We start from the raw sequence: 26,653 nt of genomic DNA, 5'->3' as shown, positions 1-26,653 counted from the left end.
AGTCATTGCTTTTCTTAGATTTACATAAGCTTCATGCAAGTGTCTTGCCCCAGCCTACACTTCATAACCCTTGCTTCCTGTCTTGGGGCTTCTCTGATCTTGAGATCAGGAACACCTACAAGAATACAACGTACATACATGAGCAAACCAGAAGTGTGCAGAAATTAATATCTGTGATCCACTATAGCCAAGGAAGAGCCGTTCCCATGATCTACTGTTGTGTAACAAACCACCCAAAGCTTAATGGTATCAAACGACAAGTATTTTATTCTCCTCACAAATTCTATCGGTCAAAAATTCACACAGGGCACAGCAGGGATGGCTTATCTCTGCTCCATGATGCCTGGGGCCTCAGCTGGGAAGACACAAATAGTAAGAAGTGAATCCAATGGATGGGGAATCATCCAGAACAGTGCTGTCCAATGGAAATACAATGAAAGTCACATGTAATTTTGAATCTTCTAGTGGTCATATTAGAAAGGTAAAAAAATAGATGAAATTAATTTTAATAGTTTATTTTTTATAACACGATGCATCCAAAATACTGTTATTTCATCATGTAATCAACATAAAAAATTATTAGGATATGTTACGTTGAGGAGGTACTAAATCTTTTAAATCCAGCGTGTAGTTTGTACTTTCAGAGTATCTTGATTTAGACAAGCCCCATTTAAAGTGCTTCAGTAGCCACATGTGTGGGCTGGTTGCTATATTAAGCAGTGCAGATCTAGAGGCTTCCTCACTCTCTTGTCTGGCACCTAGGCTAGGATGACATGAAGGCTACAATCAGTTGGGGCTGTCCACCAGAACACCTACCTGTATGTGCTTTGGGCTTCTTCACAGCATGGTAGCCTCAAGCTCAGGGTTCTTGGAGGCTCAGGGCTCCCAGAGTGAGTGTTCCAATGATTAAGGTTGAAGTACTGTGGCTTTTCACAACCTTGCCTTAGAGGTCACCTGACAATCTTTATTGATTGAACAATAGTAACAAGTCCTCTCTATTTCAAGGGGAGAGAACATATACCCCAGTGTTTGATGAGAAGAGTGTCAAAGAATTGGTGGCCATATTTTTTAAAGTGCCACAGGGATGAAAGCAAAGAGATAAATGGTTCTCTTTCTTCCCTCAGGCAAAAAATCTGGGATGCATTCATTAGGTTCTTCGAAAAATCCCAGCAGAATCAAGCACTGACTCCCACAACTAGTCCTGCAAATGCTTCCCAAATTATCGAGCCTCACCCAATTGTTCTCAGAATATACCTTCAGGGGAACCGAGACTAAGATAAGACCCTACCATATGCCATCACTAGGGAAACAACAGTGAACAAAGACACAAAAATCTCTGCTCTCATGAAGTTTATGTTCTAGAAGAACAGACAGAAATTAAAAGATTTAGAAGTAAAATATCTTAGATAGTATGAAGTGTCCAGGAGAGAAAAAAGAGAAATTTGGACACGGAAAGGTTATAATTTTAGATAGTGTCCCAGAAAAACTTACTGAAAATATAATTTGAGTAAAGATCTGAAGGAGGTTAGGAAGAAAGCAATGCAGATATTTGAGGAAAGAGTGATCCAGGCAGAGGGAACAGAAATCTCGGAGTCTGCCTGTATGACTGAAGGAGGATGAGCGAGGAGACAAGTATGACATGAAGACAGAGAGCAAACAGGAACCAGACCACAGAGGGGCTTGCAATTTATTAAAAGGACTGCGTTTTACATTGAGTGGAATTAAAAAGCCAATCTGGAAAGTTCAAACAGGATTGACTTGATCTGGTTTCTTTTTCACAGGATCACTATGGCTGCAATTCAGAGACTGAACTGAAGAGAGGCAAGAGCAAAATAAGGAGACAAGTTAGAGGCTTTTGCAAGAATCCCAATGAAAGACAAGGGTGGTTTGGACCAGGTCGGAGAGAGTAGAGGCGGTGAGAAATAATAATATTCTCAATATATTTTTGAAAGTGGAGCCAACATTATTTAATAAAGGATTGGCTATGGGGTGTGGAACAAAGATAGGGGTCAAGGATCAAAATTCTATGTGAGGGGAAAAAAAGATCCTATGTGAGGAATCACAGGACCAGTTTACATGCTAGAGCATTCCATCTGGTGGTCACATCTGGTCATACACTTTTGGTGCACTTGAAGGTGGTTAACTCCTAAAGAAAAAACTCTGATTTAGAGGATTAAGTGAATCTCCTAGAGGAAGGATTCTTAATAAAATAGTCGGTCATATCAAACATAATAGTCACTCTTGTCAACGATAAACAAAAAGTCAACTAGGTGTTCCCTCCACAAAAAGGATTTATTTGGGGAAAAGGGATTGTAATCCAGTACATGCAGAGTTGACGGTTGCAAAGAGAGTGCAGGAAGAAGAAGGTACTTCTTTTAAAGAGGGGAAGAAGTTCAAAGGAGGGCTGTTTTAATCATAGAGTTTTGTTATAAACATACAGTTCTTCCTGTAAGGCTTCCGTGACCCACATAGCATCTGAGAGTTCCTACCGCAGGGTCTCCCAATTTCTGTCTTGGCTAAAGACTCTGCCATAAATTTTGACACTCTTTTGCCTGTATTCATTGGGTAGTTGGGTTAGCCCCAAGTCATCACTGCCTTCTACTTCCTGTTGCATCTCCAGCCTTGTTCCCTTTTTTAAAAATAACATGTTTTCGATGATATGGCCAAAAACAGCATTCTTACCTCTGCCCTGTGACTTCCTGATCTTCCTTTTCTTATAAATACAAGGGCAGAGCTAGGGTCCCAGAAATCCAGGAAGCAGAGTGCTTAGGAGTCCTCAGGCCAGCACTGCCTGCATAGGTAAAAGATGAAGATCGCTACAGCTGCACTCTCCTTCCTCGTTCTTGCTGCTGCTCTTGGATCCCCAACCCACGGATATGACGCTTATGAACCCCGGGGCCCTGGTGAGTTCTGTGAGCCTTCCCACTGGTGGCCAGGTTGATGGTAACTTAAAGTCTGGGGAAGAGTCACAGAGAGACACATTTGTTCTCCTGAAAATGCTTCCCATTCTAGACATGAATGTGAATTTGGGGCTTGTTTGGAAGCAGCAGCAGTAAGGAATAGATCTCTTTCTCTGCAGCTTTTGGTTCCTGAAGAAAACTGTATACAGATGACTCACCCCACTTGGGAAAACAATTCTTACCCTGTTTTCATTGCTAGAATTATTTGATACCTTCTCTTAGCTGATAGAGGACTATTACGTGCTTGATCAAAAGAATCGTAGTAAGATTGTAAATGTGCAGAAAGAAATATAGAATCCTATGATGTTAGAACTATCATATACCATCTAGTGAAAACTATCATTTTGGAGAGGAAATAGGACAAGCTGGGCAAGTAACTTACCTAAGTCTACCTAACCATTCTATTTATTTAACAAATAAATATATAGTTCTACCTATGTGTGAGTAGGCACTATTCTAAGTATTAATAGATATTAATGTATTGGAAACTCCTAACAACCCTTGGTGTAGACTATCAGCAACTTATAAGTTTTTCATATTATCGTTATCCTCATTTTACAAGTGAGAAAACTGAGACATAGAAACCTTACATAACTTTCTCAAGATCACAGGTAGTAAGTGGTAGAGTTAGGATACAAGCTAGTTAGGAAGCTGTTATAGAAGGCAAGGCCCTTTAGACTTCGTTTTGCAACCCCCGCAGACATCATATCAAGGATATTGACATGTTCACACGTCTCATTAAATATAATTCATATGTAACGACATAAGAAGTGAGCTAAAAGTTTAACTGTATTTGCCTAATGCAGGTCCACAATCCTTTACCCAAAACGTTGGGACTAGATGTATTTTGGAATGCAGGATTTTTCAGGTATTAAAAATGTAAGACAATAGGATCCAGCAATTCCACTTCTGGATGTATGCCCAAAAGAACTGAAAGCACGTGCATGAAGAGACATCTGTACACCCACACTAGTGGCAGCATTATTCATAGTAGTCAAAAGGTGGAAGCAACGCAAGTGTGTGTCTATTAACAAATAAATGGATTTTTAAAATGGGGTATATACATACAATGGAATATTATTCAGCCTTAATAAGGAAAGATATTCAGACACATGCTACAACAGGGGTGCACACTGAAGACATTTGATAAGTGAGATAAGCCAGTAACAAAAGGACAAATACCGTATGATTCCGTTAATTTGAGGTACTTAAAGCAGTTAGATTCAGAGACAGAAAGTGAACTAGTGGTGGCCTGTGGGAAGTGGGTAGGGGGACATGGGGAGTTATTGTTTAATGAGTACAGAATTTCAGTTTTGAAAAAGGAAAAAAGTTCCGTGGATAGACTGTGGTGATGGTTGTGCAATATGTGGATGTACTTACTGCTACTGAACTGTATATTTTAAAATGGCTAAAATTTGACCAGCTTGGTCTAAAGTACATATCTTCTGTTCTTCTGCTGAACCCAATAGCAATTTATTTTGACTTCTCTTATAGCTTTAATTATACTCCTCCATTTCTTACCAATGATTAGAGTTTAAGGTCCTTGATAGTCCCTACCAGGTCTATTTTTTCATTCATTTACCTAACAAATATGTATCTAACAGGTCTAGATCACTGTCTGTGTAGAGTATAAGGTCAGAGCTAGAAGGCAATAAAAAGATTAAAATTGTAAATTTTATATTATGTATATTTTATCACATGTTCAAAAATAAAATTTTTAAAAAGGTAACACATACCTGGACATTACTTAACATTCCTGGCAGCATCTGGGAAGCATACTTTAATCAAACACAGTAATATTTCTACAGCAAACACATACGAATATTTCTACTAATAGAATAAAGACTGTAAATAGCCGCAGTTCACTTTGGGTGACTTTGTGCTACCAAATCAGTTCATGAAGAATTTCTGTTTCCAGACCCTGTGGATTCCAGAAATGTGCGAAAGCATTGTAGACTGTATCACATGATACAGCTATTCAATTGATTTATTCATGTTGGATTAACAGTTTGCTTTTTGTATTTAAAGCCAATAGAATGTTTTCATGTCTCAAACAATTTCAAAAGTTCCCTGAAAAATCTCAGGGCCCTAATGGAGAAAACAGGCCTGGAGGTAGGCCTAGAGCCTCGACAGCCGTCCAGTGTTCCGTCACCATTGCCCCCAGACCAGGGGATCGGGCTGGGGAACAGGACAGGTAGAGACACTAAGACAATGCTGTTTCCCAGTGATTTCTCTTCCCTCCTTGTCTGTTTCTCTCAAATAGAACCCAAACTGGAGATACAACACTTGGAATCCTCAATACTTCAACAATGTAAATGTTTAGTTTTGGCACATATTTAAAAGCAGCTGGTGGGTATAGATCTGCTCAGTGTCTTCGATCCACCTCAGTTAGAGGGCATGGGGAAAGAGGGAGAGTCCTGAAGGTGGTGAGTATCTCCAAAAAAGATCAGAATGGGTCATGGGTCCCTCTCCCACAGATGACCTCTATTCTATCTGGTGGTCTTAAGAATCAGCTTATCTAGGGGAGAGGGTACTCTCTGATGCCTCCTGCAAGAATCAGACCTTTCCTCTTCTGAGATAAATGATCCTGGCCCTGTTGTGGCATTGTCTGGGTACCCTCAGACACACAGCTCAGCCCTGAGGAGAGTGAAGCAAGGAGATGCCATCAAATGCTGGTAAAGGAGGAAAACACCCCTTTTGAGTCCTGTGCCTTCTCAAAGTACTAGGGAGGAAAGGGGGAAAGAATCTAGTTGTCTTCAAAACATGTTCGGTCCTTAAATGGCCCTTTCTCTTGCTACAGGATTTCAGCGTCCTGCTGACTGCTGTCTCTCCTATGCACAAAAAATCCCATGCAAGTTCATGGAATATTACTTTGAAACAAGCAGTGGGTGCTCCCAGCCTGGTGTCATGTAAGTGCTAAGCTCACCGGCCATGTCTTGGGAGAGGGCCCTGAAGGATGGATGTCCAGTAAATTCCCAGCCTCTGGATCCTGCCAATCAAGGGTCAGGCTTGTGTCCTCGTTAGGATCCTGTGGAGCATCAGGTATGAGATGCTCCCAGTGAAGAGAGAGGTTATGGAAGGAAAAAAAGATCAGGAGTAAGGCTGCCCAAGCAAAGTCTCACAGGTGGCTAAGGGAGTCTCAGAACCTGAGGGAGCGTGTCAGGATGGAGACACCATGAGCTCCTGCAGCAGAAAAAGGAAGTAACAACTGCACTGAGTGGGGAAATTGAGAGGCCCGAAGGATGAGGCTCCCCACTGCCACTTGCAGAACCCTCTTCACTGTGTAATCTTTTTCTCCCTTGTTCCCCAGCTTTGTCACCAAGAGGGGCCGTCTTGTCTGTGCCAATCCCGGTGATAGGGAAGTTCAGGAATGCATAATGAAGCTGAAGCCAAAGACCTGATGAAAATATTTGCTTGAAGAAAAAGGATACTAGGTGCCAGCCACCCATCTCCATCTCTCTTACCTCACCTCCTGGGACTTTCTTGGCCTGAATTATTAAAAGATAAAAATGAAATTAAAAAACAACCTGTTCTGTTCTGGTTATAAAAGTTATGCACTAATAAAAAGTATCCAATTTAACTTTTCTTGAACTTCAAGAGTAAAAACATGTAGAAATTGATAAACTTTGGATTCCTTTTTTTTCCAAAATGAGACATCATTTTAATTTTTTTAAAGCTAAAAATATGACTCATTCAAATACAGATTGAATATTGTCAAAGATGTACATAACCCATTAATGAGAGGACCATAAAACTGATTCAGAGATCATCTGAGGAACAGAGATTTATATGATTAGTTGGAGACGGCATTCTAAATGAATAACGTAGAGAAAAATAGATTAAATCCAATAAGGTAATATAATTATAACTTTTGGGATTCTTTTTACTGGACAAAAATTATTTGCATCTTGCAATGGACAAAAATTCACAAGTTCACATGCAATTTCACAAAGTCTGGGTCGTGATTAATAGTAAATAGAACATCAATCAAGAATTCATTTCCCCAAAGATGTAAGGAATGCTGGGTAGACCTTTTAAACAATGTTCCAAAGTGACATTGAAAGGCAAGCAGTCATCCCGTTGCCTTATTTCTGTTTTGGATGTTTTCTCTTAATAGATATAACTTCATAAAACATGTCTTCTTTAAAGTTAAAGAACATCAAGAAAAACATTTAAAGTTGGAGTTAATATCAATTTTATATTCATATCTGTCAAAACCTATACATTTATATTTGTAATTCATAAATCTGGATCAACTTTCTCATAAAACTCAGAAGAAAGCACTGAATTCTAAATAACAACAAAACTTATTTTTAAAAAAGTTTAAAACCTATGCTTGCTTTTTGAGTGCTTTGCTTGACATAAGAAATCAATAGAAAAAAACTAATTGACAACCAAATATCCTTTATAATAATAAATTACCATTAGAAAAAAATCTTGAGACAATGGTTAAAGCTGGAAATTACTATAACACCAAAGAGATTAAACATAAATTTACAGTATAGCCCATCCTTCCTACTAAAATAGCTCATCTTTGAAGGCTTGACTACAGTTTAGAAGTTTCTCCATCATTTGAGAGTGGAGGGATGGACAGGAGATGGTTGGGGATAAGGGGTAAAGCACAGATATATACAATTTAAACCAGTATTCCAGGTGATTTTTATCCAGGTGGTCCTAGGACCTCACTTAGAGACACTATTTCAGGAGGTGCAGGTTAAAAGGGAGACAGGCTAGCTGGCGGACCGGTGAAGAGGAAGAGTGTCTTAGTATATTTTACTCCATCATGGATGCCATTCTTTTTTCACAGCATAAGTGGAAACCTCTAGATCCTTGGTTATAAATGCAGATGCTGATTATAGGGGCCCTGGCTCTGGTAGGTGAAGAAAGAGGAGTAGGAATGAATGGTCAGGCTTGCACTGTTAAAGAGCTTCATTTCTAAGAGGTAGAGGGGGCAGACCTTCTTATATTTGATTAGAAGTTATCCAAGGGACTGCCTAATTTTCTGTCTGGCCCATTGTCCCCATCAGAAGACTTCCACTACAGATATCCTTCTTTATATAGAGAATGGTGCTTATAGATTTATACTGGAACCAACCCTTCACCTGACTGTCCTGAAATGGAGACTGGCAATATTGTAGTTTGTTCTCCGGACCCAAGTTTCTTCTCCTAACACCCTCTGACTCTAATCTTTGTGTTACCCAGCTCCTGCTGAGAACACGTTTTATCAATAATCTTCTCCTTCACCTATATAAGTTTTTTCAGCCTCCTGTGTTTTGCCATCAAGTTGATGCATGTCTTTTATATAGAACAGACATTTCCCACCTTATGGTCAGCTGATGTCATCTTTTCTGATCCCCTGCTGCTAGTAGGGACTTATTTTTGTTTTCATATTTATTCTGACATTTAGATGGGATTTGGGGAGGTGAAAGAGGCAAACACAGATGCTCAGGGTTCTGGCCTATATTTTGACCCATGTATGATCTTTCCTGTTGCTCATTACTTCACTATATTCTGTTGAATTCAGAAGCTTGGCGCAAACACCATCCCACTGAGCTCTGGAATATAAGATTGAGTGATGGCAATACCAGCTTTTAGCTCCTCTGTAGAGATTTTGTTTCAGAGCCTTGTAAAAATGTCAAAGAGTTGTTAGATTAAAAATGTGCTAGACCTAAGGAGAATATGTGTGGTTTCATTAGGTTCTCTGGCTAACCAAGTTGTTAGCTCAGTAGAATGAAACTGAGAGCACAAACCACCTGAGCAGTATGCATGGCAAAGAGTCAGGTGTCTCCTAGTCAAGACTTTGTGCCGGAGCCAGCCGGCAGAGATCGAACAGCACCTGAAAGAGGGGGGTGAAGCCTAAGGAAAAAAAGAACACAGAAAAGCTCTTCGGGAGGGCATGCAATGAGAGCTGCAGCCCCGAGTTTATTTAACGTAGCCTTTTTATGTGATTTTGAATACCATAGTCAATCACCACGTTACCATAGCAAAGCACACCATACATATCTAAAACAATGCTTGTCAATTACATAAGATCCTACACGTTCTTGTTTCCATGGTAGTATAACATTCCATATCTTAAAAGGTGACTTTATGAGACTTACCAAGGTGACCATTGTTTTAAACTCATCAGCCATGCCATGGCTTTTAGCTACGTGACTTCTTTCATGCCTCATAATGGCTTCCCAAAATGGCTCCCGACATCTCCCCCTTTTTTATTATTTAAAATGCCAAAGCTTTCTCAGCTATGGCGCAGATAGACTGTGTCTGTCTTAGGCAACCCTTCACAGGCCTGGGCCTTACCCGTCATTGGCACATGAAAGTCTTGCAATCATGCCCTGTCTTAGGTTGGTCCCAACCCTGAAGGATTCTTACCCGTCTTTGACTACCAGCCTCTGCTAAATGGGAGATGTATAATTATTTTATAGCTCACACCTGAGCCTGGAGCCTGAGACTATGCATCTCTGCACCAATCTTCAGCAGAGAATTGAAGAAGTATGTCATCAAATGTGGAAGCAGACATCCGCCTATAATTATGCAAAGGCCCAAGGCTAAAGCCGAGATAAGCAAATGACCCAAAGGAGACCAGAATGATAGAAAGCTTTTCAGGTGCTGTAAAAATTTTGAAGCCTCTTCAGCTGCATCAAACTGAAGGGGTCCTGCATCCTGCAGCCCCTGAATTTCTCTATGCAGCTGTATTAAATCTAGGGATGTGTTAGCATCATGCCAGACACCTTGGAGATGAGAGCACACGTGATCCCATCCATGTTGACTCTCATTATAAATTTTTGAGGTGACACAAATCCACTGATATGCTGCATGGCATTCTAAATGAAATCTCACTTTTAAACCTTGGATTTCATCTCCTAAATACATAACTAAACTGTATAATGCATCAAGCTTCTGTTCTAACTTGTTATCAATATTTTCTTGGGTCCCTAAAGCCATTGTAACATTTTTAGACAAATTATTAACATAATGAGCAGTTTGAACAGTTTGAGATAAAGCGACAGCAGCAGTAGCTATAAGCGACACAAGAGCAGTAATTCCAGCAATAATCAATCCTATTACTCTTTTCTGTCTACTCAAAGCCTTATAGATTTCTTCTAATACCTGTAAACCTCGATTTGCACACCAGGGTCCCGATGTGTTAACAGGTAACATTACAAAAGAGAGTTGATGAAAGACCATTACGGTAGTTCCTTTCAGAACAAAAGAAATACAGTTAGTGAAAATGCAATCATAACAAGTGACATAGAAATTTCTACCTCTCATAGTTACATTAATTCCACCAATCATCAATACATGCGGTGGGGTTACACATGCAGTTATGTTTGTGTCCGCTATCCGAGAGATCCATCCCCGCAGGGCATAGTTCTCCCATGGCTGCACCCAACTTCTCAACATAAGTTTGAGGACACTCCTCATCAGTCCACCATAGTCCCACTGTCCAACTGATGTTCAATCTATAACCTCCAACGTGTCCATTGGTTCCTCCTGGCCAATCCAGGATGTATCGATCTGTTCCCGACACATTGTATGTAGTGGGTGTCGGGACATAACACCTTCTCCACAGGATAGACCGATTGTAAGTACGTACCTCATTTCCACAAAGAGGAAAAGATTGTGGAGGAGATGGGGGCAATGTTACCTGCTCTCTTTTTGGATGGTGGAATCTGAAAAACTGAGTCCCTGTTTCCCGTATCGCTCTTTGCAGCGTAGCATTTTCCACCGTAATACATCCAGGATTTGTGTTGTTCTAACTAAAGCAGATGGGCAATCCTTCTCCCATTCCAGCATAATTAAATCTTGGTTCATTTACTCCTCGCATCTGCCCCCAAAATGGCTGATCTAACAGCCATGTGTCATTTACTCTCACCACAATTTCTGGGCCTTCCCAAACGGATGGATGCAAAATTGGTGAATCAGGTACATAGGCCCAATATAGCTGTCTTTCAACTATCGGAAGATGGCCTATCAGCATCTTCATCAGGAGCAGCTTTCTCTGTTCCTGTAGAGATATGAGCAAAACCTCGGCCCCATTTCAGTACCTCAGCAGGCACCCAATCCCCTGTTAGATCCTTGTAGTATACCGGCTGCTGCAAAGGCTCACTGGCCTGTTTTACCCAATGCCGATGAGCTGCTGTGCTACCTTGTTCATCTTGATTTAAAAAATTTAAAGTATATAAAGCTCTATTAAGCCTTTGTCTCGGGGTATTCCATATTCCCCCTTTTTGTTTTATAAGCTTATCTTTTTTTGAAATGTTGCAGGAGACACCCCAAGGGTATCCTCTGTGAACTCTGGTTTTTCCTCTAACACTTGCGCAGAGAACACAAAACATAGAACGCAAAACAAACACTCAGACAAAAACAATTACTGGGGTATAGGTGGACCCAGAAAAGTTTGCCACCCGCATCCCAGACAAGACCAAAGACAATAAACAGACTTTAACAACAGGGCACAGGAGGCGGCGTCCCGCTGCCTGGCCATGGTCTGGGAGCTATGACTGCATCCAGTCTCTCCACGGACCCCTGGTGACCGGTCAACAGAAATAGGAACAGAAAAGTACCTTAAAAAGCACTGAATTTTGTAATTTATTCATTACTTTTCTCATTTCTAATGCAAAATCATGTTATTTACACTGTTGACTCCATGCTAAAATGTCCTAAGTATTAGACTAATTAACTGATAAAAGAAAAAGGAAATCATTAATAGTTTTTAAATTTTAAGTTAGAGAAAGACCCTTTACCACACAATAATGAAACCTGGGCAATGCAAGTTTGTGACTACAAGAGTGTCTTTCTAAAATACAATATTTAAAATTCCTTTTTTGCCAATGGTGATAGTTCCCAAGCACTATGCAACGCAGTGGGCCCTTCTAAAATAGAGAAAAAATTAGTTAAAGCACATGTGAGGATATCAAGGGAAGGACAGAGCCAATTAATATCTCTCAATAATTTTTGAAAATTAGTAACAGTATTGAGAGCTTCTCACCTAATTTCTATTTTTTGAGGAGTAACTTTCCGTTGTAAAATTTTATATCCTAAGGAACAGAATCTTGTATTTTCTCAGGGGCTATCTCGAGCCTATACTTTTCCAGAGCAGTTTTTCCAAATGAAAAAATATTTTCTAATATTTCTTTCTTTTCAAGCCTAAAAAGAATATCATCCATGTAGTGATGAACAAGACCCTGAGGGAACTTTTCCCTTACTTCTTGCAAAGGCATATTCACAAATGCTAGGCACAGGGTAGGACTATTAAGCATGCCTTGGGAGAATACTTTCTATAGATATTGCTAAGTAGGCTGAGCATTGTTTAAAGTAGGAATTGAAAATGCAAATTTTTCTCTATCTTGAGGGTGTAAAGGAATAGTATAAAAACAATCTTATAAATCTATAATCTTAAAAAACCCAGTTTCAGGGAATTAAGGCTAGGTTAGAATCACGTGGAAAAGTGGGCCTGCGTGGAGTACAGGTTACCCAGTGACCTCCGTTAAAAATACCCTAAGCCTGGCCTCTGGGGTCTTCGAATAGGCATTAAAAGCTCTTGAATTCCTTGGCCCCTAGTTCCTAATCCTTGATTAGGTAAAAGCCCCTGGTCAAACATTTGCTGAGTAACAGACCCACTTGGGCTATACAAATACATTCCCATTTCTTCCATAACATCCCTTCCCCATAGGTTAACTGGCAGACCTGAAACAATATATGGTTAAAATGTCCCGTTATGACCTTCTGCATCCTTCCAAGATAAAATATTGCTACTTTGTTCTGGGCTTTGGCTCTCATACCCCGGATCCATGATTCTTTTCCATGTCTATAAAATAAAAACTCAAAGAAAGGCTCAGGGTCTGTCGGCAGCACGGAAGGCTTAGTTTCATTTTCCTTCCCGGTTGCCTGACTGTCTTCATTTGCTTTACCCCTCTCATGCCTAGGATCTAGACTATCTCTAATTAAAGTCCACAAGCTAAAAGTATCTACAGGCACTTTGCCAGGTCCGTGGACATCATAATAATCTTGTAGTTTTTCTCCTACCTTTTTCCATGTCTCTAAATTCACTGTTCCCTCCTCAGGGACAAACTTTTTCTATAAATTCTAAAAAATTATACAATTGCTGATGCCCTACCTTAGCTCCTCGTACTCGGGGCATATTCTTAAGCATATGTACAAAAAGCATGCGGCCGTTTCCATTTCCCATTTTTCTTTTATTAAGTCGACTTTCCTCTTATTCTTTGTATTTACAAACACCTCAACCCTTATTTTTCTGAGCGCTCACTTCACACGGCGTCTTTCTTACTCCTGGATTGTTCCACCGCACTCACCTTTGCCGTTTACTCGGCTTACAGTTTACTCGGGGGCCCCTTTTCTCCTGTCATGGCGGTCTTCACCACAACGTTCAGTCAACATTCAGTCCCAAGCTTTCAGGTCCCTGTTTGGGCACCACTTGCGGGAACCAGCTGTCTGAGATCGAACAGCACCCGAAAGAGGGGGGTGAAACCTAAGGAAAAAAGAACACAGAAAAGCTCTTCGGGAGGGCATGCAATGAGAGCTGCAGCCCCGAGTTTATTTAGCATAGCCTTTTTATGTGATTTTGAATACCATAGTCAATCACCACGTTACCATAGCAAAGCACACCATACATATCTAAAACAATGCTTGTCAATTACATAAGATCCTACACGTTCTTGTTTCCATGGTAGTATAACATTCCATTACCTTAAAAGGTGACTTTATGAGACTTACCAAGGTGACCATTGTTTTAAACTCATCAGCCATACCATGGCTTTTAGCTACGTGACTTCTTCAGTCCTCATAATGGCTTCCCAAAATGGCTCCCGACAACTTTGGGTCATGATAATGGCAGCTGAACAGAAATGAAGGTTGGAAACCAAGACTCTCCTTTCTGACCAAGCATCTGTCAATCACGGAAGGTCTTTGAGGTCTTGTAGGAGATAACAGCATGTTATGTCTGGATCAACTGCATTAGACTTACATACTCTAAATACTTTTACCTGCTGTTCCTCAAAAACAGTATGTTCTTTTTTGCTTCCTTGTTTTCTGTGGTGCCTCTGCCAGAAACACCTCCCCCACCACCCCGTTCTCAACTCTTCCCAGCAAAATTCAACCTACCCTTTAAGGTTCAATTCAGGTACCACCATAAAACATTTACCTCACTATCTCAGCCAGAGCACCTATCTCCCTTTCTCTGAAGTCTTAAAACATATTTATTGTCACTCAAAGAGATAATTATTGAGTGATTATGTTATATATTGCAGGCATTAGAAAAACAATGAGAACAAAACAAGATTTTAGCCCTTCAAGAATATTTCAGTGTATAGAGAAGACTGAGAATAAGAATAAGATATGATATCTGTGTGCGTAAATCCTATCTAATCCATCACTAACTCTTCAAATCATTACATAACATCGGATTAAAATGATGAGGTTGTTGTACTGGGGGCAGTCAGCTTCGAGCTCAGGCCTCCCGGCCCTAGTCAGCCTGGCCAAGGGTTGAAGAGACCAATATATTAAAGCACACCACTTAAGAATTTGTACCACAGTATTGCCTTGAAGATATTGCAGGTTCAGTTCTAGACCATTGTAATGCTAAAGGGTCTTGCCTTCAATTCATTTAAAAAAAAAAAAAAAAGGCAATCACATCTGTGAAGTGCAGTACAGTGAATCACAATAAAATGAGGTATGCCTGCATAGATCAGGGCTTCTGAAACTTTAGCATGCATAAGAATCACCCGGAGGGTTTGTTAAAATAGATTGCTGGATCCTAGCCCCAGAAATTCTGATTCATTAGAACTGGGCCGAAGGAAAGGGGAAAAAAATCAGCATTTCTAACAAGTTCACAGGTAATGCTGACACTGCATTGTTAAGTGGGAATTTGAAGAGGAACTCATACTCCTGACTTTGTAATTTCAGCATTGCTTGCAACTTTTATAAAAAGCACATATTTCTTTCTGTAAAAGTAACCCCCCCAAAATTCAAATAATTGATAAACTGAATCTTTACTGTCTTTTCAAGGACAAACAACAAAATGGGACAGTTCTTGCGTTGATACTTGATTTTTTTCATGATGAAGCTTACTTACCAAAGCTGCTTAACTATAAATGAAATCTACAACAGGAAAAAATATAAACATGGTTAAATAAGCCTGACAACCAAATTTGAATTTTGAAAAGTAAAATCTTGGAAGTTGTGAAAAATAGCTAGAAAAAAAATGTGCTTTAAAGTTGTAGAAAAAAAACTAATTAGAGCTGCACAGAAATCAAGGCATAAAATAGTGAATGGAAACATCCGTATTTTTTTCTATTTCACATTTAGAACCACAAAGAAGATTTAAAAAGTAATATCGCTCATTCTCTTTTCTCTTTGTGTGGGCTGCGGGCTCAACAGAGGACTCAACCAGGACTGGGCATGATTAAGGCCAGTGGGGCTGGGACTTAGAATACAGTCAGGGTGGCCAGAAGATTTGTTATATACAGGGCATGGAGCAAAGAAGTAAACATACTGAGGTTAATGGGAGCCAAGTTTCTTACTGCTAGAGTAGGGAGGGAAACAGAGAAAAGACAAAAATAAACCCTGTGGTGCTGACTCGGAATTGAATGTATTGGTATAAACTGTTGGTTTTTCATATAGCAAAACCAACGATATAGAAATTGCTATAAATGTTGGAAATTGACATAACAGAAATAGATATACCTTTACACATAGAGAACTGGCTGATTCCAGAGCAGTGGCAAAGTATTAGATAAGCCTGGATCATCTTTTTGTGCCAAAAAGTAAGAAGACAAAGATAAATAAAACTAAAATCTTCTAGAAAGAGGAAAATCCAGGTCACCCCAGATAAAAGTTGCCCACAAAATATTCTCAATACTCTCAATGTAGAATTCCATACCCAGTGAAAATACCAATCAAGTATAAAAAATGAGTAATGACTTCTCAGACAAACAAGAACTCAGAAAACTTTATGTCCCATATAACCCTTTCTGTATTATTCTATCTTTTAATAAATCGATGTAAGTCTGTTGCTTTAAAAGACATTTTAACATTTTTTAAATAGGCACTGCATACTCACCAGTGGGCAATGAAAGAACGCTTAAGGTCTCTAATTATGTTGCTACCAAATTCTATTCATCTCACTGTATTGCAATTTTCATTTACCTTTTTGAGTCTCTCTTTAAGCTATGAGTCCTCTGAGGCCAAGGTCATCTTCAAGTGCACCCACCCTCCAAGCTGGCCCAGTGCCTGATATTTGATATAGTGGCAAAGAAGTGATGTGGTCACTAAACCCCATTCCCTTTTCCTCCTGGACACACAGATGAGTATATTTTCCATACCTTTATCATTATGTTGGAGCCAAGTCATTTCACTTTGGCCATGGAATATAAGTGAAAGTAATTTATACAATTTACAGAACCAGCCCCCAAAAAGCTTCCAATCCCTTTCTGATTCTATCCTTTGGTAGCAAAAACCTGGAAGACTTATGTTGAAAATGATGTTATTACAAGATAGAAGAAGCCTTGGTCCCTAAAGGGGTACATGAAACATTCCTCCACAACACACACACCCTCATCTCACTGTTGGCCCACAGTGGACTGTGACATGAGCAAGAGTTAAACTATATTTAATTAATCCCCTGAGATTTAGGCATTGTTTATCATCGCAATTAACATATCCAGACTAATGTCAATAAGACCTCAATTACTGAAAAATAAAGGAATTTCCAGTAAAGCTCCCAGCAACAATTTGGCAAGTAGACTAGTCTCCACAAAAACAAGTAAACGTTTTTTCTTTCCAACTCATAGTCTTCCCAGAAATGACTTGTTTCCTTAGATTGTTCCTAAAGACAATTGTTATCATTTGATTTTAGGAGTTTAAATAGTGTTATTATTGATGATAACAAATACATAAAATTTATTAATTTATAGATTAATTATTTTATTAATACATTTATTAATTTAGAATAAATTACTGTCTCGACACCTAAGCATGAGAATTCAGCTGTTTCCTGTAAGATTATACATACTTCGACCAGCTCAATTTATTAATTCATCCTTTTTCTAAAACACATATTTATAAATCACCTTCTACATACTAGGCTCTGAATGAATGAGCAAAGATAAATAACAAATGTTCCTTGCCTTGATGAGTCACAGAGAGAAGATATAAACAGCCTTCTAACCACAACAGCAAGTACAATGGGGCAAGTACACCCTAGAAGAATATGGTAAAGGCACTGGACTGAGTTTGAGAGCCTGCAGAGGTGGCTCTGTTTTGTGAACATGAGCAAGTGGCTGGCCCTTCCTGAGCCCCAACTCTTCCTCAGTAAGTGGCCAATTTAGACTAATCTAAGGATGGCAAATACACAGCATGCAAGCTGCACCAGAATTAGAAAACACCTGTCAGTTACAGCACTCCTTTCTGAAGTTCATGGACATGGCATGAGAATATTTTTCAACACAGAGCTTCAATCCACCACTGATCAATGAAACCTTCTAGCCATCCCTGAACTAGGCATTGTTTAGGTTCCCATCAAGCTTCTCTGTAATGACAGGTAGAAACCACGAGAAGTTCCCAAAGGGATCCTCTACCTGAGCTGAGAAAGGTCTAAAACTAAAGGCTTATAGAGACGCCAAGCATGCCTGAGACAGCTTAGTTGGGGCTCCCATGTTTCTCCACAGCATAGTGGTTAAGAACAGAGACTCAGGAGTCAGATTGCCCAAGTTTGAATCCCAATTCTACTTACCAACTGGCAAAACCTGGGCAAGTTATTTATGCTCTCTGTGCCTCAGTTTCCTCAACTGCTGATACAAAGATTAAATGGGTCAATATTCATGAAGCACTTGGAACTGCTTGTGGGTATAGCAACCATTATATAATTTGTGTTAAATTATCTACTGAGTTCTTCGCCCCGGGATATGGTGAAAGGGTGGGAATGAGACTGGGAGCTGAAGATTCTGTTTAAGAGTTCAAGTGAAGACTTCATAGACCTGAGGTGGGGGACTCCAGACCTCATCCTGTTACCCCAAATCCCCTCTGAACTCCAAACAAACAGATCCTGAATTTCCAGCCCTGATACAGCCTCGTTCTGAGGCATAGAACTGGACACTGGACACGTCCTAGCCTTGGGATCTTTGGCTAAGTCTGAGACAGTGCTTCCAAGCCCCCCATGCTCATAGTCTATGCCTAAGGAAGGGCTTATGTCAAAGAGTTAAACTTATTCCTACTAAGGATGGAAGGCAATTTCCTTCCTGAAATCTTGGCTCTCTATGCTTCCTTCACTCCACCCTCATCGAATGTTCAGGATATGAAATTGTTGAGCCATCCACTGCTTTCTGCTTCCCTTCAAAATCTTAGTTCCCTTATTTAAAAAATACATTTTGCCTCGGTGATCATTTCTCGACACTCCGTCAGCCCAGGAGCCTGAGAAGTCCCCACAGGGCCCACTCTCCTCCCGCATCACCTCTCTCCACAGGAAGATGAAGGTCTCCGTGGCTGCCATCTTCTCCCTCCTCCTCCTCATCACCACCATTCCCCTAGGGTCCGAGAGTAAATCCTCCTCACGTGAGTGCAATGCTTTGTCTTCTTTCCAACCTGGTCCCTATGGGGAAATAAACAGGAATGAGGTTACTGGAAATATGGGGGGAAAGGACTCTAGAAGGTGCTCTGGTGTGTCCTTAAATTGGTTTCACCCCAGAACCAGGCCCCCTTTCTCTCATGACCTGAGGCCAGCCTGCTTCTATATTTCATCAATTCAGCTCTCTTTGCTAGTAAGCAAAAAAGTAGCTCACAAAGTTTGGGGGATGTTATCCCCAGAGAGACTGAGGAGTAGTGTTTGGAGGCCCTCAAAGCCATTTTGTCAATTGCATCCTGGGATGTGGGCCCAGCCTTCTTCCAGGGTCAGCCCTACACCAGCAGCACTGCCTAGGTTTGGTGTGGGGGTGGGGAAGGGGGTTCTACCTAGGCCACCTTTTTTCAGCTTATTTCTCAGGATGAACTAAGAAATGCCTTTTCAAACAACCAAACTATTCCTTGCCCTTAAATTTTACCTCGTTCCCTTAACAGAAACTGAGGGGAAACAAAAGGTTGTTGAAATAAAGCCAGTCTAAAGTTAGTGGGAATCTGGACAGTTCGATTTGCCTCTCTGAAGTCATTTGTCAGCTCTGAGGAATGCAGTGGGAGTGGGTCTCGGGACCAGGGGATCCCTTATTCCATTCTTCAGAGAGCGAGGATATAGCCTGGAATAGTGCTGGGTAACAGGACAAGGCCTTTTCTTTTCCACCCAAGCATCCAGTCACCCTTGGTGACTCCTGAGACAATCATGATACATACTCACATTTCTGTGCAGGTTGGTCACATAACATGCACATCTCCAATCATTCCACCTCGTAAACACAGCCTGTTTGTACAGGGCCCTTGGTCTGAAACACTCTTCCTGCTACATCCATAATTCAAGCTGGGTGTGACTTTGCTGTCACCTCCTTATACCTCTTATAAGAGCCATGAAATTTCAGAATCAGAAAATAACTGAAATACCAGCTAATCCAGTGATTTCTTTTTTAACTTAGACCATGAAACCTTTTCTTCAAGAAAAAGTTAACACAGAGGTTCAATATGTAAAACAGAAAAGAGGGCTGAATGGGGTCCTATACCCAAGCCTCCACTCTCAACTGCATCAGTATCTCCAGGATAGTCTTGAAGCTCCCAGAGCCCCAGGAAGCCCCGTGTAAAACCACCAATCCATGCCAACAGCTTTATGGAGAGATGAGGAAACTGAGACGGGAATCAAGCCAGCAAAGCCAAGGTGGGGTTAAAATCTGGGTGTCCTGACTCCCTGGCCATTGTCCTTAGGACTTGGCGTGGATGTCCTTCCCTCTTTGTAAGATGGAGGTGGGGCTGTGTCTGCACTCCCAAATGACAGACGTCCCAATCCCTATTGAGATTCCTTCCACAATATTCCTCCTATTTGGAGCACCTCTACAAGTCTGCCACATAGGGATGGTCATGCTCAGCGAGATCTGGGCTTTGCTGCTCTTCAGTCCCAGAGCTCAAAGTCATCAGCATCAGCCAGTCTTTCTAGGAAAAGATGAAGAATGAGAAACAGGGTGATTGCTGAGAAGGAGCAGAAAAGAGGAGCAGAAGAACAGTATGAAGAGGGAGATGAAAGGACTGAGTTCCTCCACAGCCCTGTCTCTTGATTCTGCAGGGCTGTGTCCTCCTTCCCTCCCTCTTCCACTCCCTTGGGTCACAGAAGCACCCAGTGGTATCACCTTAAACAAGGGGCCCGATCTCAGCTTCCCCATATGCTTTCTCCTCAGGAGGACCTTACCACCCCACGGAGTGCTGCTTCATCTACATTACCCGCACAGTCCTGCGAGAACGGATTACAAATTACTACAAGACCAGCAGCCAATGCTCCAAGCCTGGAGTTGTGTAGGTGGCACCCACACACCACACTGGGGAGAGGGAGCCAGCAGGGGCCTGGGACAACAGGAGGCAGGGAGGATGTGGAAGGGAGACTCCCCAGGGTGCTTTTCAGGTATATTGGCAGGGGGAGAGAAAGCCCAGGGGCTTTCTGGCCTATCTGGGGACTGCTGGGAGCCAGGAGGAAGCTGGCATCAGGGAGGAGAAGAAAAGGCAGAAGGGTACTTCCTGGATGGAGACAGTAAGACTCTGGGCCCTGAGGGGCTGAAAAGCATGTCTCAGAAAGGAGACTGGCCCTAGGCTGCCTCTAACAAAGGAAGGAGAAACAGCCTAGGTCAGATGAGGAATCTGTTAAGAAGGGTAGACAAGCTCTTACTTCCTGGATGCTGGACCCTTGGTTATAATCCTTCTCTCTCTTGCTCCATAGCTTCATCACCAAAAAGGGCCATTCCATTTGTGCCAACCCCAGTGATGACTGGGTCCAGGACTACATCAAGGAGCTGGAGATCTGAGTGACCCAGAAACAGTGGAGAAGGGCACAGCTCAGAACCTTAAAGAGAAGAGACCAAGGCCCCCCTTCCACTCCCAACTCTCAGCCCCAGCTACTTCTTGGGAGCTGCCCTGCCTTGAATTAAAGATCAGTCATGCTTTCCTGCCTTCATTCATTTCAGCTGAATTTACCCAATGGCAGTGAACTGAGACACTGGTGAGCCCAGCCCAGGGTGGCATCCACAGCATCGAGACTCTGAAGTTTGGCCAGGGTCTGGTGCAAAAAATGGGTCAGGCCTGTGATACGGATTGCGGGAAGCTAAGCAGAAAGTGATACCGCTGGGTGCTTCTGTCTCCACCCAGAAAGTGTAAAGGCCACCTTTGCACAGTGAATAACCACAATAATAACAGATATCATTTCTTCAGTGCCTTTTATGTACATTATATTATGTAAGCTTTACAAGTGTAAAACTAAGAATTATCACCCGATTTTACAGGTTAATCTTCGTAAAGCCCTCTCCATAACAATCAAATTCATTCCCCAGTCCTTTCTTCTGTGCTGCTCCAAGGCCTTTGTTCACTGCCTGTTCTATGCAACCCTTTCCCATCCACTTACATGTATCAGGTAGTACATTATTGTTTTATTCATTTTTGTGTCCCCTACAAGGCCTAGTAGAAAACCTGGCCCATACCAGGTACTCAGGAAATGGATGAATGAATGGATGGATGGATGGATGGATGGGCAAACGGATGAAATGAGACAGGATTAAAAAGGAGGTTTATGCTCCAAGAATAACACCCGGCTGCTCCCAGAGGTTCTCAAACCCACCTTCAGGGTTCGAGGACGAGCTCTATGTACTTCGAGTAAGAGTATGCCATTCTTCTCTCCTAATCTCCACAGACAAGGGCCAAGGGGGGAGAGGGGAGGTGCATGCTAAAGGTACAAACAAGCTTTCTCAGACCTCCTTGCCTCCATAAACAGAGGTCAAGGAGGTACCCCACATACATACTCCCCTTATCCTCATAAAAATCCACAGCTTCACTACCACTAACTGCCTTGAACTCACCGGGACTAATTGCATTATATTTTTTTCCATTTACAAACAGTTACACCAAACACCAAGCCCCATAAGGATCCCCATATTCCTTGTCCTGATCGTTTCCCTCTACTCTTATCTCCTGCACCCTCCCCCATGCCTCTAAAGCTCTATATCTGTCATCTCTTCTCTGAATGCTGCCTTCAACCTTGAATGGGTTCCTGAAGCATTCTTAACAGAAGATGCTGAGGTGCAGGTCCAGCCTTAGCCAAAGCCAGAGGTCAGAAGCTGGAAATTCGAGACGCGGATGCAAATGGTCAGGCTCACGGTGTTGGCGCGCCCTCTGCTGGCCATGATTGGCTATGGTTGCAGTTTGGATAAACCCATACTAAAAGCACCTAAGAGGGATCAGCCAACTATACCAAAAAAATCAATGAAAACATCAACAAATTAGCCAAACACTACAGGGGGCAAAACAAACAAACAAAAACGGAAACCCAAGGACAAGGCACACTGTCTTTTTGGAGTATTAGTAGCATAATTTGTGACATGAAAGAGTGAATTCAGTCATGCGTCCTTAGACTGGGGATGGGAAGATATCATTTTCAGAGGCCACTAAACCCAACTTCTGCCTCAGTCTGTGCTTTCTGTAATGCTGCTCTATGTCCATCCTCCCACAGACAGATCACCTGGGGAAATGGACGCTTCAATCCTCCCTTCTTCTTCCCCAACGTATAGATAGTGGCAGGTAACATGGTGAAATCACAAAGATCTGGTTTTTAGCACTGCCTACCTCAGTCCTTGGACAATTTATTTAACCTCTCTAAGCCTCAGAGGCCTCATTTGTAAAATCAGAATAGTAATCTCTACTTCACTACCTTGAGAATTAAGTAAAATAGGATATGCAAGGTGGCTGGCATACAGCACACATTAGTCACACATTCTCTTTCTCTGTTCTTCCCTTCACAGGAATTCACATCTTACTAAATTCAGCTTTGCACCAGATCCCTCCCTCCACCGCCCTCCCTTTCAGCAAACACCGAGGGAGGCCCGTTGTTTCTCCTCTTACACCAGCTCCTAAGTGGTCAGAGTCCAGAGAGTTGAGAGGTCAGAGAGGAAAAGGCCAGCAGCAAGGACATCTCTACTCAGCCCTCCCCTGATGCTGAACTGCCCCTCTGAGAGAATGAAGGTCTCTGTAGCTGCCCTCTTTCTCCTCATCCTCATCCTCACCATGACTTCTGCTTTTTGCCGCCAAGCAAGTAAGTCCACCTGTCCCTGTAAGGCAGCAGTGAAAAAGGAGGCTAGGGCAGCTGACAGCCAGTAGTGCTGTCAGGCCTCTGTCATTATCGCTGGCAGCCTCTCCCCCTCTGCATGCAGAGCTGCTATCTTCAAACTCTCCCCTTCGTAAAGTAGATATGAGCTGTGGTCCAGATCCTTCTGGGGTTGGACAGTTCTGGGATGTTGGGTCAAAGTTATATCAGAAGCTCCAAGAATGTAGAGTAGGAATGAGCCTTTAGGAGGGGGAGCCAAGAATGTAACAGAAGAGACAATAATAAACGTATGTGATGAAGAGGCAGGCAAGGCTAGTGGGTGAGAAAAGCCTGCTTCTTGGGAGAGCAACACAAAGGGTATTAGGAGGAAAGCTGAAGTGATGGCTGGGGCCAAGTCCAGGAGTAAGGAGTCTGAACCTAGACACCCCTTCCTACAGTGTCTGGTGCAGGAACTATCATGGCAGCCAAAAGGAATCCCAATGGGATGCCCAAGTGTACTATTTGGGGTTCATGGCCCTCATCTCCATCCCCTAGCCTAGGTCTAAATAAAGTCTGTGGAAAAAAGGAAAGGGGTTGAAAGGTTTTGGAGCTATAGGATGCCTGGGAGCTATGAAAAACAAGGTTTGTTTTGCCCATACCCTACCCCTGCCTCCACCATCATTTATGAGGACCTGGTGACAGGGAACCAAGACACTCAGTCCTTCTACATACCTGCCTTCAGCCGCCCCAGTACTTCTTTTCTCTCTTATGTTACTTACCCTTGGCAAGATTGGGTATGTCTGGCCCCAATCTGCCTGTATAAATATTCAGAGGGCAAAGGTTGTGCACACCACATAATCTGCCCACACACACTCTCAGGATGTCCCCGATCTTTGTAAACAAGGACATGGTGTGCAGAGGTGCATCTGGTGGGTGGGAGGGGGCAACAATGCCCTTCGGAAAGGTCAAGCAGGCCCATGCAATGGGTTCAGGCTTCAAGGAACAGAAAATGGCCCACTCAAAGCATGGATCAGCCAAACTGAGCTCTCGAGATGTTCTAAGCTTTACCACCAGCTGTGATCAGTCCCTGCTAACAGATGGCTTTGCCATCAGTGGAGTGTAATGCACTGGGTGGGAGATGGAGGTAGGCAGCCATGGGCTCGTTCTCTGACCCTTGGTTAAGCTTTCAATGTGCTTCCCTTAGAAAGTCCTGAGTCGGTGAACCTTTCACACACCTGCTGCCTGAAGTATCATGAGAAAATAATACCAAGGAAACTGCTGATGGGACACAGAAAGGCCCTCGGCTGTTACCTGCCAGCAATCATGTAAGCACTTCCCTACAGATTATTTCTGTGGAGATGGAAGGGTAACCCAGAGTCAGAATGGGATGCACAGGACCAAGAAATCTCCATGCTACAAGTAAGAGAGTAGTGGTTAAGGGCTTAGGTTTTGAATCTCACAGGACAAACCTGGGTTTATCTCTTGATTTTGCTACTGATAGCTGTGTGGCCCAATAAATGGTGGTCATAATGAAAATCAAGCCCGAGGGTCTAGGCTGAGTGAAGATAGGGCTAAAAGAAGGGTTGATGAGGTCTAGAGGCCAGAGAGGGAGTTCCCTGAGGGGATCAAGAAAGGGGAGGCCTAAGTAAGCCCTATGTGAGCTAGAAGTGGGGGAGTATGGACTGACCTCCCACTCTATTCCATGGCTCATGAGAGTCTAACTCTGCCTCCACAGCTTCGTCACCAAAAAGAATCGAGAGGTCTGCGCCAATCCCAATGAAAAATGGGTCCAAGATTACATCGACGATCCCAATGTGCCTTTGCTACGCCCCAGGAACATGCCCCAGGTTAAATCTATTAGATCATAGAAAGGCCAAGCCCAGCTCCTCAGCTACCCATGACCATCAGGCCTCAGCGGAAAGTCAGATTCAGGAAAGAAAGGTATGAACCTATGAAAACGCAGACAGCCTTGTGGTTTGAATGAGAGTCACATTCAGAAAAAGAAGCCAATGATCCAAAAAATAAAAGTATTTTGAATATTTTTCAGTCTCTGGAGGAAATGCTAAAGTTAAGGGAGGTGAGCAGACAGACATTCTTAATACATAGAAAAACATCCATCTCCTTGCTCTGCTTTCAATTCCTCCTCTTGTCTATGGCCATGCCACCCTGAACAAGTCTGATCCCATTTGATCTTGGCTGCTAAGCAGGGTCAGGTCTGGTTAGTACTTGGTGGTTAGTACTTGGATGAGAGGCCACCTAGGAAGATCAGGCCCTGTAGGCATAAAAAATAAAGAAATAAGGGATTGTAACTGACAAGGCCCTTGCAATCTGTGAAGTCAATCAAAGGTTGCCTCACACACACAAAAATTCTTCCTCCTCTCACACCAAGACACTAGGCATTCTAAACTAATTATGTCCAGCTCCCAACCAGCCAGAATATCTCTGGCCTCTCACTCATTAAGAGCCCCACAGAACTCTTGGCTTTTCCTGTCCATCCTTATCCTTTTCCTAGATCTTTTTTCTTCTATTATTCTTTTCTTTTAAAACATAACTTTTTCTTAGGAGACCAGGGTGGGAATATTCACATGCTCATGATTTTTGTTCCTTTTGCAGAGGCTTTGCTAGATCTCCCTGAGATTTGGTCTTTTCTACCAGGTGGCATGGGTACAGAATTCTAAAACAAAAAAAAAGAAGTGAGCATCTGCCTCCTACACTAAGCTTTTCAGGGAAAAGGAAGGGCATTAGACTAGGTTGGAGGTAAAAATCTTGACCTAAAACTCAACCATTCAATAAAGAAAATTTCCTTTATCGCCAACTTGATTCCTAACTTCCTGACTCCTTTCTGCTTGGGTGGAAGAAACTTAATCTCAGTTTTTTTCAGGGGCTTCTCAACATCCACCTGAGAATTTTGTCAAGGTTGGCGGCTGGAGAGTTTACACCGTACCGGGTCCAGACATACATACTCAATCTCCCCTTCACACTACCCCTTTACCTCCAGCTTAACAGCAGAAAGCTGGCTGAAAAAAAATTCAACATTCCCCCAAAATACTGTCGAGAAGGCAAAACAAAAGTCAGTCAATTAAAGCTATATAATTAAGAGAAACAAGTAAATTTGGAGAAATGATCTTTCTGAAAACTGGCCAAAGACTTGGATTCCGGTAAATTGGACCATTACTGCCCCCAGTGGTCTCCAGTGGTAATACAGGAGCCTACCACACCTCCCCCAACTAAAGCTAACCTACCCTTACGGCCACTTGACCACACTTGGCCAATCAAACTCTCAGAGAGATGAAATTTGGACCAGAGAAACACATACCAGTTGTTGTTATATCATCATCCCTAAGGGAAGAAGTCTGTGAACTCTTGCACTGAAGTCCCTGGAGTTGTCCTGTTTCCTGTCCCCCTCAACTCAAGGCTTGGAGGTTTAGCTAGTCTTTCAGTTCTATGAGATGCTCCAGCATTCTTCCCATTCTTCTTCTTCTTCTTT

General features: G+C 42.1%; 4 protein-coding genes across 6 annotated transcripts; 3 read left to right on the top strand and 1 right to left on the bottom strand.

Annotated features, from left to right (window-relative positions):
• Positions 1-2,687: 2,687 nt before the first annotated feature.
• LOC107499109 (C-C motif chemokine 15) lies at positions 2,688-6,483 on the top strand. Its single transcript, XM_016123025.2, has 3 exons — positions 2,688-2,903; positions 5,761-5,869; positions 6,271-6,483. Exons 1-3 carry the CDS (start codon positions 2,807-2,809, stop codon positions 6,359-6,361), a joined length of 297 nt encoding a protein of 98 aa, XP_015978511.1. The 5' UTR covers positions 2,688-2,806; the 3' UTR covers positions 6,362-6,483.
• Positions 6,484-9,125: 2,642 nt separating this feature from the next.
• On the bottom strand, positions 9,126-18,322 carry LOC118603906 (endogenous retrovirus group K member 7 Env polyprotein-like). Of its 3 annotated transcripts, none has more exons than XM_036223298.1 (3): positions 13,671-18,322; positions 13,277-13,452; positions 9,126-10,968 (listed from the first exon to the last, which is right to left on the bottom strand). In XM_036223298.1, exon 3 carries the CDS (start codon positions 10,383-10,385, stop codon positions 9,387-9,389), a length of 999 nt encoding a protein of 332 aa, XP_036079191.1. In that variant the 5' UTR covers positions 10,386-10,968; positions 13,277-13,452; positions 13,671-18,322; the 3' UTR covers positions 9,126-9,386. The 3 variants fall into 3 exon arrangements, with proteins under 3 accessions (XP_036079191.1, XP_036079189.1, XP_036079190.1); XM_036223296.1 differs by having other exon boundaries at positions 13,698-18,322; XM_036223297.1 differs by lacking the exon at positions 13,671-18,322 and having other exon boundaries at positions 13,277-13,599.
• Positions 18,323-18,419: 97 nt separating this feature from the next.
• On the top strand, positions 18,420-20,931 carry LOC107499289 (C-C motif chemokine 14-like). Its single transcript, XM_016123377.2, has 3 exons — positions 18,420-18,530; positions 20,285-20,399; positions 20,818-20,931. Exons 1-3 carry the CDS (start codon positions 18,446-18,448, stop codon positions 20,900-20,902), a joined length of 285 nt encoding a protein of 94 aa, XP_015978863.2. The 5' UTR covers positions 18,420-18,445; the 3' UTR covers positions 20,903-20,931.
• A 2,122-nt stretch (positions 20,932-23,053) lies between these two features.
• CCL16 (C-C motif chemokine ligand 16) lies at positions 23,054-25,063 on the top strand. Its single transcript, XM_016123261.2, has 3 exons — positions 23,054-23,175; positions 24,371-24,491; positions 24,902-25,063. Exons 1-3 carry the CDS (start codon positions 23,076-23,078, stop codon positions 25,032-25,034), a joined length of 354 nt encoding a protein of 117 aa, XP_015978747.1. The 5' UTR covers positions 23,054-23,075; the 3' UTR covers positions 25,035-25,063.
• Positions 25,064-26,653: the final 1,590 nt, after the last annotated feature.

Source organism: Rousettus aegyptiacus, unplaced genomic scaffold (genome assembly GCF_014176215.1).
Source record: "Rousettus aegyptiacus isolate mRouAeg1 unplaced genomic scaffold, mRouAeg1.p scaffold_m13_p_6, whole genome shotgun sequence".
Lineage (NCBI taxonomy): Eukaryota > Metazoa > Chordata > Mammalia > Chiroptera > Pteropodidae > Rousettus > Rousettus aegyptiacus.
The sequence above is the reverse complement of the archived record's forward strand: the minus strand, read 5'-3'. Positions and strand labels throughout refer to the sequence as shown.